Source organism: Gymnoscopelus braueri (assembly GCF_963280865.1).
Source record: "Gymnoscopelus braueri genome assembly, chromosome: 22".
NCBI lineage: Eukaryota > Metazoa > Chordata > Actinopteri > Myctophiformes > Myctophidae > Gymnoscopelus > Gymnoscopelus braueri.
The window spans coordinates 12,459,340-12,477,889 of record NC_137624.1 but is presented as its reverse complement, the minus strand read 5'-3'; the positions used below and the strand labels follow the sequence as shown (position 1 = coordinate 12,477,889).

The 18,550-nt window shown below is 40.9% G+C and overlaps 1 protein-coding gene across 1 annotated transcript in view; it reads left to right on the top strand.

The window, feature by feature from the left end:
* The window catches only part of ulk1b (unc-51 like autophagy activating kinase 1), a 49,267-nt gene extending 31,045 nt beyond the window's left edge, over positions 1-18,222 (top strand). Inside the window, exons 13-28 of the mRNA XM_080419962.1 lie at positions 99-264; positions 1,317-1,371; positions 1,608-1,694; positions 2,476-2,619; positions 3,636-3,790; positions 4,919-4,996; positions 6,095-6,342; positions 7,280-7,452; positions 7,826-7,944; positions 9,140-9,265; positions 10,062-10,249; positions 10,828-11,027; positions 12,188-12,306; positions 12,712-12,869; positions 13,867-14,002; positions 14,354-18,222. Coding sequence (XP_080276088.1) covers positions 99-264; positions 1,317-1,371; positions 1,608-1,694; positions 2,476-2,619; positions 3,636-3,790; positions 4,919-4,996; positions 6,095-6,342; positions 7,280-7,452; positions 7,826-7,944; positions 9,140-9,265; positions 10,062-10,249; positions 10,828-11,027; positions 12,188-12,306; positions 12,712-12,869; positions 13,867-14,002; positions 14,354-14,409 — 2,208 coding nt within the window. The 3' untranslated portion in view covers positions 14,410-18,222. The remainder of the gene's footprint in view (positions 1-98; positions 265-1,316; positions 1,372-1,607; positions 1,695-2,475; positions 2,620-3,635; positions 3,791-4,918; positions 4,997-6,094; positions 6,343-7,279; positions 7,453-7,825; positions 7,945-9,139; positions 9,266-10,061; positions 10,250-10,827; positions 11,028-12,187; positions 12,307-12,711; positions 12,870-13,866; positions 14,003-14,353) is intronic.
* The last annotated feature ends 328 nt before the right edge of the window (positions 18,223-18,550 follow it).

Genomic DNA, 18,550 nt, shown 5'->3' with positions numbered 1-18,550 from the left:
GTCTGGCATCAAAGTCACTGAATTTTCTTTCTTTTACTTTCTCTCACTCTCGTTCTCTCTCTCACCCTCTGTCTACGCGTCATCATTTCCTCCTGCAGCAGTCCCTGGCTGAAGTTCAGCAGCTGCGTGCCAAGGCTCTGCCCTCCCCCACCCAGGAGGCAACGGGTTTCCTCTTGAAGGACTCCACTGGCGGCGCTGGTAGCAGCAAGAACTCGTCCTCTTGCGACACAGATGACTTTGTCATGGTGCCTGCACACTTCCCCAGTAAGAGTCTTATTCCACACTGTACACTCACTGCCTGCAGCCTTATGCATCAGTGTCAAACAGGATTGTTGTTCTTTTGACTTGATGCCTTTTAAAGGTCCTATATTTTAGCATTTTAGTCATGTTTGTACCATTCCTTAGTATCTATTAAACACACCTGTAGTATTATTTACGCTGAAAACATCTCTATTTGATTTTTGATGCCAATGAATTTGAATTCGATGCCAATTCAGTTGTAACTGCTTATTAGTTATTCATATTCATTAGCTGACTGCTGATTGGATAAGTGCAAGAAAACCTGGGAACAAGTTTAATCCACAACCCACAGAATTGTATTGTCTCTGGTTTTCTATACAATCTGGTGTAAAATGTTTTCATAGCCTTCTGTTTGAGAGGCTGTGCAGTGACTGGCTGGCAACCAGGAACAATACAAATGTACTGGTCATTTTATATTAACTGAGGTTTTAGTTGATATACAATACTGCTGGTAGCAACACTGCAGATAGTCCAGTTATTTTACTCCAAGCTTACCTAACTCCACTATTACCTTCAACTTCAGTTGAGTTCTAACTTGCCCTGGCGTGGCTATATCCGTGATTCTATTAACCTCATTCCTGGGAAGCTCATATCAATATTCAAACTCAAATTATACATGCCTTGTAAAACAGGGATTCTTTTTGCTGCTGAAAACAGCACTAGTGAGAGATTTCACATTTTCACTGTTTTCCCTCTGATTGCAAAATGCATTTTGACCATGGGGACCTTTTTTTAAGGTAAGAAACTATATGGGACCTTAAAGGTAAAGACTGAAGTTCAGCAAAGCTCAGCAGGCTTTTGCTGTACTGGACCATAGGTTTTCAAATTCCCCAACTGAAGAGCTTAGACTTCAGACTTAATTTATGCATTAATATACCTTATGATCATTATTTATGTGTATTATTATAGCAAGCATGACAGGAGCTGGGGATCCATTGAAACTGTATGGCTCTTCTGACTGTTAGACATGGCTCTTCGTACAGTTTTTAAAGTTAATTGTTTCTATGGGTTTTCAGCAGGTGAACTGACCTGTGAGAGCAAAGCGCTGCAGGACAGCCTGATGAATAGTGGGTAAGTCATTTGGTAGTAAGAGTTTGCCATCGTCTGCACTGATGTACCGACTTGTTTTACAGTGATGTAAACGTGAACTAAATCTGTACAACATAATAATTATTGGAGAGAGACTGAACTGTCAGCAACCAAACATCAACATTTGTATGTGGGAATATTGATCATATTATTTTATTGAAGCACATAACATAGCTGGTCAACAAAGCTCTGAAAACGCAATTTCTTTCCATTATCAGCTCTCTGCTGGCCTCTGCTGGTATGTGTAGCCAAGCCAGGACACCACCACACTCCCCTTCCTTCAGTGGCTCTTCTAATCCTCTCAGGTAACAGCAGCACAGTGTACACAACCATATACACAGTGTTTGGGTCCATTTTTACACTCTAATGATGCCTTCAAACGAGCGGCGACAGAGCAACTGGCTACAAGTAATTTTCAATGGAAGCCAGTGACATGAAGCTACAAACTGACTCCCGGCGCTACAAAAACAGTTGAGCTCCATTCATCTTTTGTCAGAGCTCCAATGACGCAGTGAAGTGTCAATCAATCTCGTGTTTTTCTTTCACCATTTCCACTCCCCTTCTCTCTCCCCACAATTCCTGCTCTGTTCTGTAAAAGGAAGACACATTTAACCAGTTTCCTGTGCTATTTAACCCTACCCTTTTTATTTTACGCATTGCGGCTTGAGCAGCAGTTTAATGGCGACTGCGACTCGGCAGCATTGTAGCTTTTTTGACACTATTATGAGCGCAGCATCAGAGTTCAATTAAATCAACAGTTGAAACTCAAAAGTTTCAACCTGCAGCAATTTATGCATGGCAAAAATTGCATTCCCCTGTCACAATGCATTATCCCTTTGGTAGCATGCACTACAGGAGCCAAGAAGACTTTAGATAAAATCAAACCAATATGATATTCTTGCTAGTCCCAGACTAGTTAAAGAGTCTTGAATATGTGTTTATGGACTTGCAACTCTTGGCTAAAATCCTAGTGTGTGCTCACAAGGGGTTTTGTTCCAATTGGGTTTAGCCATTTCAAAAGTGTACTGAAAAATGTGCTGTGTTCAGTATGTCCACTTTGTTTCTGTCCTTCTCTCTCGTTGGTAGACCCGGTGAGGCCTCAGCCAGCAACTATGGTGGTAGCTATGGCAACTATGGCCAGTCTGTACCTATCCCAGTTCCCACTCAGGTCCAGAACTACCAGCGCATTGAGCAGAACCTCCATTCTCCTAAATCGGATGAATCGCCACGGTCTGTATAGACATATGTTCGCACACACAAACGCTCAATTAGAAAGTATCCAAACAGCCTACTAACTCCCCTAAATTCAATAAAATAGTAGAGTTATATAGTATATACCATTTCCACAGAACATACCAATGTCTTATTGGCTAACAGGTGTCTTCCATTAAGCCTAATTTAGACTTTGTAAGCCATGCCATGGCTCATAGTTCCAACGGTGTTTAGCCATGGCTTGGCTCACACTATATCAATTAGGAGTTAATATAGGGATATCGGAACACTTGAAACATAGTTCTGGTCAACCGTTTGACCTTCTAAACCAATGCCTGTAACCGTTACAGTGATAATAAACAAACTGTAACATGATAATGCACAATTTGGCATTCCCATGTTGGACAATAACGGCCTTGGCAGAGTTCACTTCTGCTTCATTATTTTACTATAATGGGACACCTTGTTTTAATTTTAATAGAAAAATGCTAAATTTATACTCCGTCTATGACGGTGTCGCTTGCCAAAATTATAGATCTACAAGCTCACAACTGTGACACACAAGTTTGTAGATCATCTATTTTATCGTGGCATGGCTCTGTAACAATTGCGAGATGTCTACAAATGGATCTGTCTTGTCTTTTCTTTTTTGTCTGTTTGCCTGGGGCTAATCTCGCAAACCGCTGGACCGATCGATCAGCTCCAAATGTCTTGCCAGTAGGCCAAGGAAGTACCTCCAGAAATTACGCTTTATATAATTAACGCTAATTCTGTAATGTAAATGAATGGCAATCAGATCGGCCTGAAACCTTGCCCAAATATGGAGTTATACATCATAGATACGCCATAGATGACTGGCGTAATAGACTGGCCACATGAAGCCCAAGATCCATGTAGCCATGTAACCCTCTCTTGTGAAATCAGGCATAAGTCATGTACCGTATATTGAATTGTATCTAGTTTTACCTACTTGTTTTTCTCCAGGGTCATTTTACAGAGTTGGTGACTTTGCCTTGTGTTTTATCTCTTTATAGGCAGTCAACACCTGTGCACCGCTGCAGCAGTGGAGGCTCTTTGGGCTTTGTAAGAACCGGGCCATCCCCTCCCTACAGTCAAGGAGTGGCCACAACCCCAGTCTGTCGCAGGCTGTCTGTGGGAGTGACCAGACCCTTTCAACTACCCCCACAAGGTAATACCCATGTTGAAAAAAGCTCACTTTTTGGGTCAGTTTCACAGACATGAATAGTGGCGTTTTGTTGTAAGGGATATTTAAAGTGTGCCACAGGCTTATTTTGTCCTAGATAACGATCATTGGGTATTAATTATAATGTTAGTTGTAAAATAAACAAAATGTAACAGTACATTTATATGTTAAGACAATATGATGGGAGGGAGGTACATAGTCCTGATACGTCAGGAGTCCAGTCTGTTCCTATTCACCTTGGTTGCCAGAGAAGCTTGCAGCTTATAACGGGGAAAGAGAAAATACACAGGCTAGACATCCTTGCACATTTTAACCACATCGGGTGGTCTACAGAATTAATGACAACTTGTTAGACAAAGGTAAACAAACAAACAGAAAAAGTACCAAAATCTTGGCTCTGTGTCTAACCTTAATTTCAGATTAGGGGAACTAAGTCTGCAGAAAATCACATTCCTATGTTTTGTGTCTTAAGTTGAGATAGTTGATCTGTAATTGCAGAGCCAGTGGGTAATTTTACATACCAATTTGACAGTCATAAGTCAGTAGTCCACTAATTAAATCCATACATGGGTGCTAATTATAATCGGAATGATTGCAAAATCAGACTGAAAATGCTTATCTAAAGACCTCAATCAGAAGAGACTGGTCCTATCCGGCCGGTCTGATAGGAAGTCATTTTCATTCGGGTTGAGAGGGCTGGTTTGAACCTGTTCAACAGGAAGATATTGGCACCTAATAATCATATAATAAATCAGCTTTGTCACATCATAAGGTTTACTGGTGTAAAGAAGTGGGTGGAATATTTATTTTTTCATCCAAACTCCATCATTGCAGTTTTCAGGAAAGTGAAGAAAAATAGAGATAGAAAAAAAGAGGTCAAAAACAAATGTTCCATAAATAAGTAGAGTGGAACATTTTACAGTATATGGATGCGTGTCTAATCATACAGAGTCAGTGAACATTCAGCAGCAGCTTCCTGTGGTGTGTTTAATTAAGCCAATTCATGTTTGTGAACCTGACCCAATGGGTCACATAATATGTTCTTCCTATCTTTTCTCTCCAACTCACCACCCTTCGCCTCACCCACCTTCGTTCTTCTCTTTGTGTCTCAAGTTGGCACCATCCCTGAGCTGCCTGGACATGCGTGCCAGATGGGCACAGACACAGGCAATGGGGGGTCACTGGGTGGAGGTGAGAACCCTTCTCTCCTTCCTCACAAGTTTAGAGTTGACTTGTCAACTGTAAACTTTCCCTAACAGACTAATGTGCCTGCACTTTAAACACAGTGTTGGTGGGGCAGGGGTGCAGAGAAAATCTACATTATAACATGTTGGTATGAATGATATAAAATATATATTAATATAGATATAAAATGGAACAATATCCAGAAAAATATATTTTGCTTTGAAAAACAAAAGCAACTTTGCTGTTTAGTCTTGGGAGTTGCAGTCTTCCCACAATTAAATGACTTGACTATTCTTAATGACTATCGACTTTTTTTCCATAACATGTGACTATTTTCCCATTACTATTTCAATGACATGACTATTTTGAAGACTGGACTAATTGACTATGATTGACCATTGATTTTTCTCTGCTAGATGTAATGGTTTATTTATCTGGCATTGGTGGTTATTCTATTCATCTATATAACTAAATTGGTTCCCCCATTTGGTAGTATTTCTATTGTGCGTAACACTGCCTTCCCTACTGTTTACTGTTACTATTTATATCTATATCATTTACCATTTCTATATCTGTATGTTGAAAACTGGGACATCCTGGGTACTCTGCTATACAGTTATAATAATTACGTAATTGCACACATGCCATTGAACAGTGTATCAAACCGTAGCGTATCTTCCAAAAAAACACAACCCTGCCCTGCGTTTTTCTGTGTGCACTGCAGGATTGTTATTTTTATTTTATTTTTAAAGATGCACTACTATTTGTTACATCAAGTGACTTGAAAAGGAGAATGCAAACACTCGTCAGTTGAATAGTTCACAATCCACGCTTCGGGTGCACTTTTCTGGCAGAAACCAGATCACCAGAACTCACTTAGTCCTTTTAGGATCTCCTACGTCCGTCGTGTTTGATCTGCTGCAGGGTCTTTTCAATAAATAAGAGATCCTAAAAGGACCAAGTGAGTGCTGGTGATCTTTTTAATGATAAACCGAGTGACACATGTGCAATTACTTCATTAAGACTGTGTTGCAGAGTACACAAGATGCTCCTCTTTTCGTTATCGTTTCCGTTGGTGATAATCCCAGTATTGTCTCTCCTCAGCTTTACAGTGCCCTGACCCCCTGCCTGCTCCTCAGCAGGCAGGACTGGGTACGCGGCTCCACAGTGCCCCCTGCCTGTTGGAGTTCACCAGCGCTGGTGCCAGGCAGAAGATCAGGAAGCAGCACTCAGACCCAGTGGTGACTTCCCAGGCAGGCCTGATGGCTCTACGTCCTCTGCACTCCTCTCCCAGGCTCAGCGAGCTGATGCAGCGCAGCCCCCTCCCCACAATCCTGGGCTCTCCTTCTCGGGTGAGCCTTGTGTGTGTGTGAGTGTGGGCACGTGTGTGTGTGTGTGTGTGTGTGTGTGTGTGTGTGGGTGTGGGCGCGGATGTATTTATTTGTGTGTGTCCTTGCATACTGCAAGACTAGTCAAATGAAATTATATTTTGTTGAAGTATATTTAATTAAACATGTTAATGAATGGTACCAGAGAAGAAGAAAAGAGAACACTAAATCTCTCTTCACCAAAATAGACAATTGGTTTTAAAAGTCTAGCCAGAAATAGACCCTGATTTGATTTATGAACGTAATAAATAAAATAAAATAAAAACCTTCTTAATCACACAATTATCTTTAACACATTGACCGCCAGAGGTTAATCTCATAATGTACTCACCAGTGCCAACGTGTTATTGTTGTTTTTTTGTTTTTTTCATGTCGCCATAGATCTTGTTAAAATCCTTAAGATTGAGCCGTACACGGTCTGTTTACATCCGCGACATCTCACTGTATCTCCCAGTGAAAACCGCATGTCAAACGGATCTCCATGATTGTAGTTAGAGCGGATTACGTTAAACAGTGATATGCGAGGAGAAAAAACTACAGGAAGAGAATTGAGTTTCAGTGTGCGCTTTAGAATGGGAGCCGACGTGATCGTCAAAACCGGATCCCAAATAATTCTGTTTCCGGTCATCAAACCGGAACCGGAAATGGATCAAAAAATTCCGAAAGTGCACCTGGAAAATTTTCAACGCGAATCGGCGGTTCGCGTAGATCTACGCGACTGGCACGCTGCGGCTTTAAATAGGTTCGCGTAGATCTACGCGATTGGCATTCAATGTGTTAATATTCAATTATGCAGGTAATTTTTTAAAAAAGTTTGACATTTTAATGAATTAGCGGCCAAGTGATGTGAAATAACCCATTTCTGGAAGACTTTTCGAACTCTCTTCTCCATATTTTCCAGACGATCCCCCCATTTGAATTCCCGAAGCCGCCCAGCTCCACGAACCTGATGGCCTTACTGACCCAGCCAGGTTTCCTAGGCCCCTCTGGCAGTAGGCCAGCCTCAGCGGAGCCCAGAGACCAAGGACACCAGGCACCCACACCGGCAAGCCCGTCCAGGCCATGCTTTGGAAGGTAGGACGCTGTATTCTTATTGGTTATGGGTGTCTTATTGGTTATTGGTGTTAAAATCGGGGACGGTGTCCTGGAATCAAACTAGGAGCAGTTTGGCTGGGTAGACTGTAATTCTTTTCTTCTAGTAGTATTTAATCTTCTGCTTTGAGTTGTATGATTACATTGTGTTTTTTCCTTATCTGATGGCTCTATTTCATATTACCTTGTCACTTTGTAAAGAAAATATACTGTAGCTATTATTTAGTGACATGTTTAACTTTTTTACATGATTGCTGTGCAGTTTTTCCATCTGAGAGAAATTGTTTTGAAATTGTATTTTCAATGTATTTTCTTCCTGACCTCCTCTGTCACCTCCTCTCTTTACGTCGGACAGATCTGAGAGCACAGGTCGTCTCTCGGACATGCTGCTGATGGCTGCTTTCGGAACAACTGCGCCTATAGCTGACCGAGGCAGTAGTGAGAACCTCGCCTCCAGAGCCATAGATATAGCAGGTAATCATGTAAATAGCATGTTGTTTTGATCTTTACCTAGTATCCTAGTTTCTTCGAAGCACTACATTGTTTTCTTTGCGCTCTACTTATGTGATCATTTGCCCTGTTGTTTACCACTAGCAAGTTGCTCTGGATAAGAGCGTCGGTTAAAAGCTTAACCTATTAACACTTTACCTGCCAATCACGAGTATAACCGTTGATGAAAAATACACCCGTTTACTGCCAAAAAAATCCATCCACGAGTATAACCGTTTTTCAATTTATCCACACAGAACCAGAGATATCACGATCCAAAGATTTCTAGCTCCATTCACTCCTTGGTTAACTTATTACTTTAAAATCCTGTATCTCGGCTCCTGTGTAAAAACAATTTAAACACTGGCACTGGGGGAAGTAAAATAAAAAAAACCCTCTGGCAGGGAATGTGTTAAGACCTGAGGCAGATTCTAAAAATGTTTTCTAAATCCTAACGCTTTAAAAAATATATATATATTCAAAGATTTGCAAAAGATTTCACGATTTTAAGAAAAATAGCAGATCTACAAGCTCATAGCGCGGCACTCGGTGCCGCGCTATGAGCTTGTATATCTGCTATTTTTGAATAGCCAAAGAAATCTTAAAATGACACAGATGCGTTCCCGGTTAAATAGTAAATTATACTTATTCTTGGTTGGTTGTGATTAACTGTCAGTGTTACTTACTTACACGGTACTAGTGGTACCCATGGATTGTGGTTTGTGACAGTTGACCTTATCAGCCATGTACTCCACTAATGTATTTCCCACAGTTGTGGGACAGTTGTTCTAACATGGCACCTGCAGTATGTAGGAAACCAAATTCACAGAAGATACCCCGCTTAGCTAGGGAAGATATTGGGCTTATGAGCTTCAGGCAGAGTCACTTAGTAGATGACCTACCTGACACCAGGGCCTCTGCATTTCTTACCTCCACTCTTGGCTAAGCAAGCTTATTTGGTCTGCAACTAGACTCTGCTGCTGGAGGAGGGAGGTATGAGGCTATGATGCTGCAATGCTGTTTCTTTAATACATTTTCAACACTTCACCCTGTTTGGTTATTCATATTTTCCCATAATAAAGGAGAGTAAACATCATTGTATATCTGCTATTCATTCATTAATGCATGAATTTCTCTCTCAACCAACATCCTCTTTCTTTTTTCCTCCTCTGTCCCCTAGCGCCTCCAAGTGGTGGTGGAGGTATGTTTGCAGGCTCCAGTAGCCCACCACAGGTAGTTTTCACTGTGGGCTCACCTCCCAGTAGCAGTACTCCGCCTCATACCTCCCGTCACAGGAAGTTTTCAGGTAAAACTTCCAATTCAGGTAAAAGTGCAGACACTTTTAGAATGAGTTAAGCCCAAGGGGAAATCAAACCTTTTTAAAGGACGACTTCACCCATTTTCAACCTATCTTCATATGATTGGTCATCACAAATGCTCATGATAAAATGGTGCCATATTTTTCTACTCTGTGTCTCATAGGAGGGCTGTGGACACTTCAGACACCCGCCTACCAGTGACATCATCGTTGGGCAGTTTTTTGTTTTGTTTTTTGACGCAAGAACAGTGGCTTCTATTATAGCATCTAACTTTCCAGGAATAGAAAGCCTACAGTTTCTATTAGCTTGAATTCCCCATCGATGATGTCACTGGTAGGCAGGTTTCTGAACTGTCCATAGCCCTCCACTGAGACACAGACCGAGTAGACAAATATTATAATGAGCATTAGTGAGGACGAGTTATATGAAGATGGTTGAAAATGGGTGAAGTCGTCCTTTAACTAATGTTAGTGACATGTTCTGCCCACTACAGCAATACAGGGCCTCATACATTTTTAAACCTTTATTTAACCAGTAACAACATTGAGATGTAGGTCTCTTTTTCAAGAATGAACTGTCCAAGAGACTGATAAGTTACACAAATTCACAGAAAAAGACAGAAGATAAGAGGGACATTACAATAACGACAATCTTATGGGTCCATTTTTGCACTTTTTGCAGTTAGATTAACACTGGGTTTTGTTGTGCAGCGTTTGACTTCCAGAAATATGTGAGAACTCATTCATATTTCCCTTTCCCTTTCATTCTCTCCCTCTTCTTCAGGCTCATCTAGTTCCGCGAGCCCAGCGGGCTCCTTCACCAGCCGATATGCCCAGACAGGGACCTACCTGGATGGATTCGAAGCTCCCTCCAGTCCTCGCTATAGTTTCACTGACCCCATCACAGTCAACATGGGGGGAGGTCCTGTGACTTTTGAGGCTCCTGAGCTGCCTGAGGAGACTCTGATGGAGGTGAGAAACGGGGTCTGGAAAATACTGAGAAGTGTCAGAAAGGGTTTATGGGGCGGTCACGTCTGAATTCCGTCCACACATTTTCTTTGCGCATCACTGCAAAAAAAGATGTGATGTCCCTTTATTCACTGTGTGTACATTTCCTGTGTAGCAGAATCATTGTTGTCTTGGAGTGAATGATTATTTTATTTGTCACAGCAATACAGCCAGTAGCAACTCCGTAGCCAGATAAATGCTGGGCGATATATTTATTCTACAGATATTGTGATATGAGACTTGATATTGTCCCGGATTTGGGATGTTGAAATATTGTGATATAGCACAAGTGTTGTCTTTTCTTGGTTTTCATCGTTCAAGCCCTATAATGTTAAAGAAAATTGCCGATCTACAAGCTCAAAACACGTCACATCGCGATGCATTGTGAGCTTGTAGTGTAATTGAGCTTGTAGTGTAATTGTTGCTAGATTTTTTCAATATCAAAATATTTGAACAAAAATATTGTGATATTTGATTTTGTCTATATCGCCCAGCCCCTGGTCTTAATTCTCTCTCTGTCTGTCCTTCTCTTGGGAGTGCAGCAGGAACATACTGACACTCTTCAGAGGTTGCGCTTCACGCTGGACTTTGCTCGTTGTCTGATGGAGGTGGCTGCAGTCCGGGGGACTGTAGCTGGGACTGAGCTCACTGAAGGGGAGCAGGATGAGTCCTCTCATGCCTCCCTCCTCCAGCAGCAGAGTCTAGTCGCAGACCAAATAAGCTCGCTTAGCCGAGAGTGGAGGTAAGACCATTCTAGCTACAAATAGTTGAGTTACAAATGTTCGCTTTAAAAATATATATGCATTCAAAGATTTGCACACATTTTCACGATTGAAAAAAAAATAGCAGATCTACTAGCTCATAGCGCGGTACCCGGTGCCGCTCTATGAGCTTGTATATCTGCTATTTTTGAATAGCCAAATAAATCTTAAAATGACACAGATGCGTTCCCGGTCTTAATGGATTAAGATGGTGAAAATAGACGATCTACAAGCTCACAGCACGTCACTTGAAGATCTGCTATTTTCACTACTTTAGAGCAACACTCTTGTATGATGAAGTAGGACATTCATTTACAAAAAGTTGAAACGTGGAGATACAAGGTTTCTGCCCGACATGTAGTGACTATTGCTGCTCAGAAGCCAGGGGGCTTCTACTGGGGCTACGCTGTGGTACATGCACACATTAACCGATTATGCCCTATATGCTTTGTCGTATGACAAATGGTGAAAATAGGTGATCTACAAGCTCACAGTAGGTCACGATGGGACGTGCTGTGTGCTTGTTGATCATCTATTTTGACTGTTTTTGAATTCTTTTAGGGATTTGGTAGGGACACCAAGGATGTGGTTATACCAAAAAAGTTTTATTTGAAAACTCATGTTGTCTTACATTTAAAGCATGACTCGAGTCCATTTCCAGGGAAGTCCACAACATAGGACACAAATACTCAGGGCAAACTAAAATGAAGTCATGAAATGACAGCCTTTGCGTAGTTAAAAACGGCATGCCTCCTAATCTTACCTATATGCACTTGTGCCCCAATTCCGCACCCAGTGTTCAACAATACAAGTGCTTACGATGGCAAATCATGACTTCATGGTCATAGGCAAATCATAACATTTTAGAGCCATTAATGACTCTAACATGCATAGAAATACAGTATGTGGCGTAGCGGTTGGAATGGACTTGTCATCTTCGTGCTGGTGAAGCGAAAATAAAATATTGCTGCATATTATTTAGGTCATTTAGGTCATTCTGATGTGTGAGAATGTCTTCCACTGTAATTTTATCAAGACAATAATATGAGTGTAGCTGAATGTGTAGTCGAATCAAAACACCTTTAATGTGTGTTTAAGATACTGCAGTTTCAAGTGTGTGTGTGTTCGTGTCTCCCCCTAGTCATGCTGAACAACTAGTGCTGTACCTCAAGACTACAGAGCTCTTATCCACTGCCTTACATATGGCCATGGAACGGGTCAAACAGGGAAAACTCTACCCATCAGCTACCGTCAAACAAGGTACTTCACTCAGTAGAAACCACTGTTTCATGGCAATGGCATCTAGATATTGGATCCTGTTGTCTTACTAAATGCATTCATGAAAGCACTTGTAGCAGTGGTTAAGACACTCATCTCCAGTGGTTAAGACACTCACCTCCAGAACCAGACAAAGTCTCGGCGGGGACCAGAATCAAACCCGACCAGAACATTTCTTCTTCTTCGTCTCCCTCCTTTAATTTACTCTAAATCTCAATAAGATAAAAAAAATCCAAAAGATTTGTCCAGAGCATCTTGAGTTGTGTACATGTACAGGGACCCTTATTCATCTGATACCCACATGAAACATGGATGCGTGTTTCGGATGAACGGAACACATGTCAACCTTCTTCCGTATTAAGAGTCGTCTCCTCTGTCTGTTCACAGTGGTCAAGAAGCTGAACGAGATGTACAAGTCGAGTGTTTCGTCCTGTCGTTCGCTGAACGCCCGGTTGGAGCGCTTCTTCTCCAGGAAGCATCGTCTGATGGACCACATTACCTCCATCACTGCTGAGAGGCTGCTGTTCAGCCACACCGTGCAGATGGTAAGCCAGCAAGGACACACTAAAGGATGACAATACAAGAATATTTGATGAAGATTCAAATACAATTTAAAAGGTATATTAAAGCCAATGAACGTTAGCCCAAGATGATGCAATCAATTTACAGGCTCCGACCCTGAATTTAAAAGGATCCCAAAATTCCAAAATGTAAATTTTTCAGGAAATGACAAAAAATAAACAAAAAGTGGAGTTAGGAGGTTTTGTTCTTCATTGATAAGAACAGCTGAATGGACCTCCAAGCTCACAATGAGGTTGGAGGTCAAAAGGGGTTGGAGCCTGGAGTCAGCCCAACCAGCTAACTTATCTGGTTTAGCAGAAAGTTTGAGGATCCAATGGAGTTAGCTGGTTTTGTCAGAACCGCTTTTTAATACTTGTCATTGGTTCAATATTTTAATCAACACACAGACGTAAAGGGTTTTCAATAGCACTGATTTATGGAAAAATATGGAGTTGGTTGCCGGACAGTAACAATATGCCTTAATACCTTATAATTGCCCTCTAACTGCCCTCTAACTAAAAATTTCAATTAAAACCACTTTAAATATTGTATTTATTTTAGAAATGGTTAATTAATATGGCAATTATAATGTATTAGGCATATAAGGCTTATTAGCCAGTGATCCTTTTAACTCTGATGGACTCAAAAAGTTCATTACTCCTGTCACAGTCATAACGAAATTTGCTTTTCATTTCAACTTTGAAATTGCACTATAAATCAAGTGTGGGGTTTCCCATAAATTGAGGTCCTGGTATGAAAAAGATTTAGAACCCCCCCAGGTGTTCTAAATCTCAAGCCATAGGAAGATTGAGTGGCTCTACTCCAGTTAAATATCTCACTCCATTATTTGTACATGAATCACTTCGCAGACATCCAAGGCGCTGGAAAGTGAAGGAAAATATTTGACCGACACTCAATCCTCCTGATGTTCTGGGTGCATTCTGATGTACAGTATTTTAAATGTCTTCTGTGTCTTTTCAGGTTCAGGCTGCTGCGCTGGATGAAATGTTCCACCAGGGGGCAGCATCTGTGCTGCGCTACCATAAAGCTTTGTTACTGATGGAAGGCCTGTCCCTGCTTCTCACTGAGCAGGAGGACATTCTCAGCATTAGCAGATGTGAGTCTCTCTGTCACTTGAATGTGACATGTTGTGAGCTTGTAGATCTGCTCCATTTGTTGCGCAACACCGTCCCATGACAAAGGATAAATCAAGCATTACCTGGTGTTTTGTGTAGACTAAAGGATGCAGGAATTCGGCTTTCGAAAATATATATATTGCTATTATTCTTATATGAATGTGGCCAGTGAGCATGGCCAGTTCCTTGCAAATATTTTACATGAATGTGACGCATCAGTGAATAATTGTAATTAATTAATTCATGATATTGCTTTGCTTTCAACTTTGTTGATTTTTACGCAAATCCTTCTCTCTCGCTCTTTCTCTCTTTCTCTCTCTCTGTTTCTGCAGGTAAGGAGTGCATTGAGCGTCGCCTCACTGCTTTGCAGTCAGGACTCTGCGTTTGAGGGTTCCACATCTGAAGTCTGCAATTACACTAACCTTGGGTTTATGATAGCCAAAACGTATACTGCTCAATTATCAACAAGTATAAGGCTATATTTTTGGTGACAACATAAGCCAAATCAAAGGAACCAGTTGACACCGCACACAAAAAGGTTCAGATTACTCTCAAGTAATCTGTACCTCACTCAGCTCCTTTCAGCCTAACCTCTAGCATACCTGTCATCATCTCCACCAATCCAAAGCTTAGATTTTTCTTTTCCAATGACACACCAGTTGGCCTCTGGGGTTTGCATTCTCGAAAGGGCCTACGGTCTGTCTGGATTCAGGACGTGGACAGTGCCTGTAACTGCCCCCAACTCTTTGCAGGGACCAATGATGGATATGGAGCAATTGTGTTGTGAAAGGATGTCTGTATCCTCGGACTGATGGACAATTTTTTTGTTTCGTATTTTTGCAAGGGAGTTTCGCATCGATTTCCCCTCGCTGGACGCAAACGCATACAGGGGCAACCATAGCCAAGTAGTTAGACATACACCATCAAACACAATTACACACACAGAGGTGTGTTTTGCGATGGCATTATATATACACTCAAACCACTCCGAATTTGACAGCAAGGATTTGACATGGATCCATCAGGCATCCTGCTCATTAAAGGTATCTCTGTATGATACCTAGATTTAGTGTTTACATAGGTTTCATTAGCTTAAGGGAAAGTAACAGTGGGACTAAATATGACCACAATAGTATACAACCAGTAATATTAAGTCTGTGGTCTAAGTTACTAAAACAATGAAATTGGTTTCATTTTATTTATTTTCTACCCCATGAGTCAAGTTATGTTGAGGTGCTTTTGTGGAAGCTATTCCCTTTACCTGTCTTTACCATTGACATTTTATTGATGCTATATTTGCCATATCAAAGACAGTGTCACTCTTAGGGGTACGAGTGCATAGAAGCAGATGTATGGAGACAGGACACCGTTCTGCTGTAGAGCTTTTCCTAATTGGTCGCAGGATAGTCATTAACGCAGACATGGGTCCAGGACATAATTGACCGACATGTTTAATGCTTGGCTGCCAAGGTTGTAGTCATAGCAAAACCAACTTATTTTTTTAAGTATAGCTTCTAAGCCACAATGGTTTCAAATAGATGATCTAGGGCTGTCCTCGACTAAATAACTTCTTAGTTGACTAGGAATTTGTTGTAGTTATAGTCATAGGAATTTGTCGACTAAGCTATTCGTTGCTTCAATGGAATCTGGGAAATTGTAATCTGAGAACTTAATATTCTAAGGTTAATTTCACAATGGGCTACAGGCTATTGGCCTAGAGTAGACTTTACGAGTTTAGGAGATGTGCTTTGAAAAAAGCATAAAAAATGACTAATTAACCAACAAAGTCTTGGTCGAATAAGATCAAACCAACCGATTAATGAACCATGAGGGGACAGCCCTAACATGATCAATGGTCAACATTATGCTGAAGGAATGTCTTGCAGATTACCTGAGTGACGTTCTTTAGATCAATCTATGGCAGCCTATATTCTACTGTTACAGACATAGTTTTTCAGTTTTTCATAGTTAAACCATCGGTAATGGGGGAGAAAAGCAGGCATAATGAGTTTTGAATGTAAGGCTGTTCAACGGGAGAGAAGCAGCCAACACAGGCCGATCCCGGGGCTTAGAAGTGCATGGTCTGGGCTAAGGCTAACGCCTGAATACACGTTTTTGCACTACGTTGAAGTACTGTATAGAATGATGATGAGAGGAACAAGCTGCACATGTTCAGGTTGTTTAGTAGCTATTATTTGAATAGCTTAGATTATTTTGAGATTTCCTCCCATAATTTAGTGCAGTTTTGGATATTACAATTCATTGTCAAAAGCTGATATGGGAATGTTGACATAGAAATGCATGAGGAGTTTTTGAGGAGATGGCAAAAAAAAGAGAAAAAGCTAAATGTATACACCGGAAAAAAAAAGTGTTGTGTTGAGCTTGAAGTGTTTAATTTCAGAGTAGCCAATAGCTTTTGATTGAGTGGGTTGGATTTTGAAAAGCAGCGTCTCTTGTTTTGGACTCTTGGCCCAATTTAGTTAACCTAGTTAGTAGATGTTGACACTAACCACAAATCAGTCATCCCATCACCTTCCTGAACCAGCCTTGACCTTCCAGTGGACTGTGGACCAGTGGTGAGGGTCAACTTCTACTGGGCTGCTTTAAGAAAGAAGCTTGTATGTATGTGTGCATGTGTGGAATTTTTGTGTGAAGTATTGATGGTTTATGGTGATGTTATTTGCTCCGTAAATTGAATTAAGACTGACTGCTATACTGAGCTGTGAATGCTACCTGAGTTTCCTGTTATAGCCTTACTTTTATATAATATATATATATATATATTTATCGTTGTTGTTGGGTGGAAACCTCATTCTCGCCCAAAAGTGTTACTTTTCAGGATTCAAATTAAGAAATGGAGATGTGACGCGTTTTGAGCTTGTGTATCAGCTATTTTGGCTACTTTTGTCTGACACTGTAGTATAACGAGTAGGGAATTAATTTACAAAAAAGAAAATATGGAGATTAGAGCTTTCTGAACGACAGCAATGATATATTAACTCTTTCACTGAAAAGCAGGAGCTACTCTGATATAACTCACCACCTTTTGGCGCAATTTCCTCCTTTTTATCTTAAGTGGACATTCAACCTATTTCCTTCGTTACAAGGGTAGTAGTAGCCTTTATTATATTATTATCTTGTCTTTGGTCCATTTTAACCTTTTAGGTAGTAAATGAGTGTATGCTTAGGGAACAAGATACAGAGTTGGCTAGACGTCAGGAAAGTAGAACCAGAGTGGCTAATGGGCAGAACGGAATGAAGGCAGGGTAGATTTTCCATGGTGAAGATGGTCTCTGAATAGTTTAATTACTTCATAAAATGCTTTGTGGCCTTTTTTCTGCAGAGATACATTTTACTCTGAAATTTACTTAGAATTTTGCATTGACATAGATCATTATGTTGTGTATATTTTGTTTGTTTGTATGCATTCCTTTTATTTATCTATGGACCCAAATGCCCTCTCTCTTTACTCTTGCTGTGTGTAGTAGTGGGAGCCCCTCAAGATACACAGTAAAATACTTTGTTAATTTAACTCCGAAGAGTGTACAGATGGAACCAAATGGACCCAGAAGGGGCAATTTTTACACTCTTAATGAACACTGAGGATTTTAATGTTTAGTCAGGTAGCAAGCAATGATGACCTCACCTTTTAAGCTGATGCATATGACACTTTTCATTGTTCCTTACAATCATGCATTATTAGCGGTCATGCAAATGATGACATTACGCAGGTGTCGCAGCCAAGGCGACATAAAGAAGCTGTGCAATCAGTTAAGAAATTGCAGCGCAAAGTGACAGTAAAAACATATTTGTGAATTTTATGTTATGGAAATTTCGGCTGCTCCTGCGGGCACTCCCACAAAGATTGTTTAATTAAATTAAATGTTGGTCTTTTGCCAAGAGTATATGTTATCTGAATGTTTGTTTTGCATTTTTACCTTACTTTCTCAATACCATTTGTAAATATTGTAATTAAGTTATTGCTATTGTTGTATATATGATACAGCAAGCATGGAGAGAATATCCCCATACCAGATAACACCTTTCCAAATAAGAGTAGACCTTCAGCTGACCTTCCATAATGTCTGTTGCAAAGGTGTTTTAATGGCCCCTAATGTTTGTTTGAAATACACATCTCAATGTTTGTGTGTAATGTAGCCTATTGTTTGAGACTTGCGACATGAATAAAATTAAAAATGGATATATGTTGTTGTGTATTTGCCTGCCAGTGCAGCTGCAGCGTAGCCTGGTAAACCCCCCCTCCGGAAATCTCATTGTCTCCGCCAGGCCGAAAGGCATGGCAAGAGAGTATGTTTTGCCCCCCGTCCGTCCGTCCGTCCTTCTGTCTGCGAGCAGCTAATCTCCGCCACCGTTTGCCCGGTCGCTGTGAAACTGCGCACACACACTCCCTGGATGCCACAGCAGAACCTCTGCCCCACATTTTTCAGATCAGCCTGTCCTAGCGCCACCATGAGGCCGACTTTTGCAAAACACATTTTTGGATATTATTTCTACAGATTTGGTCCAAA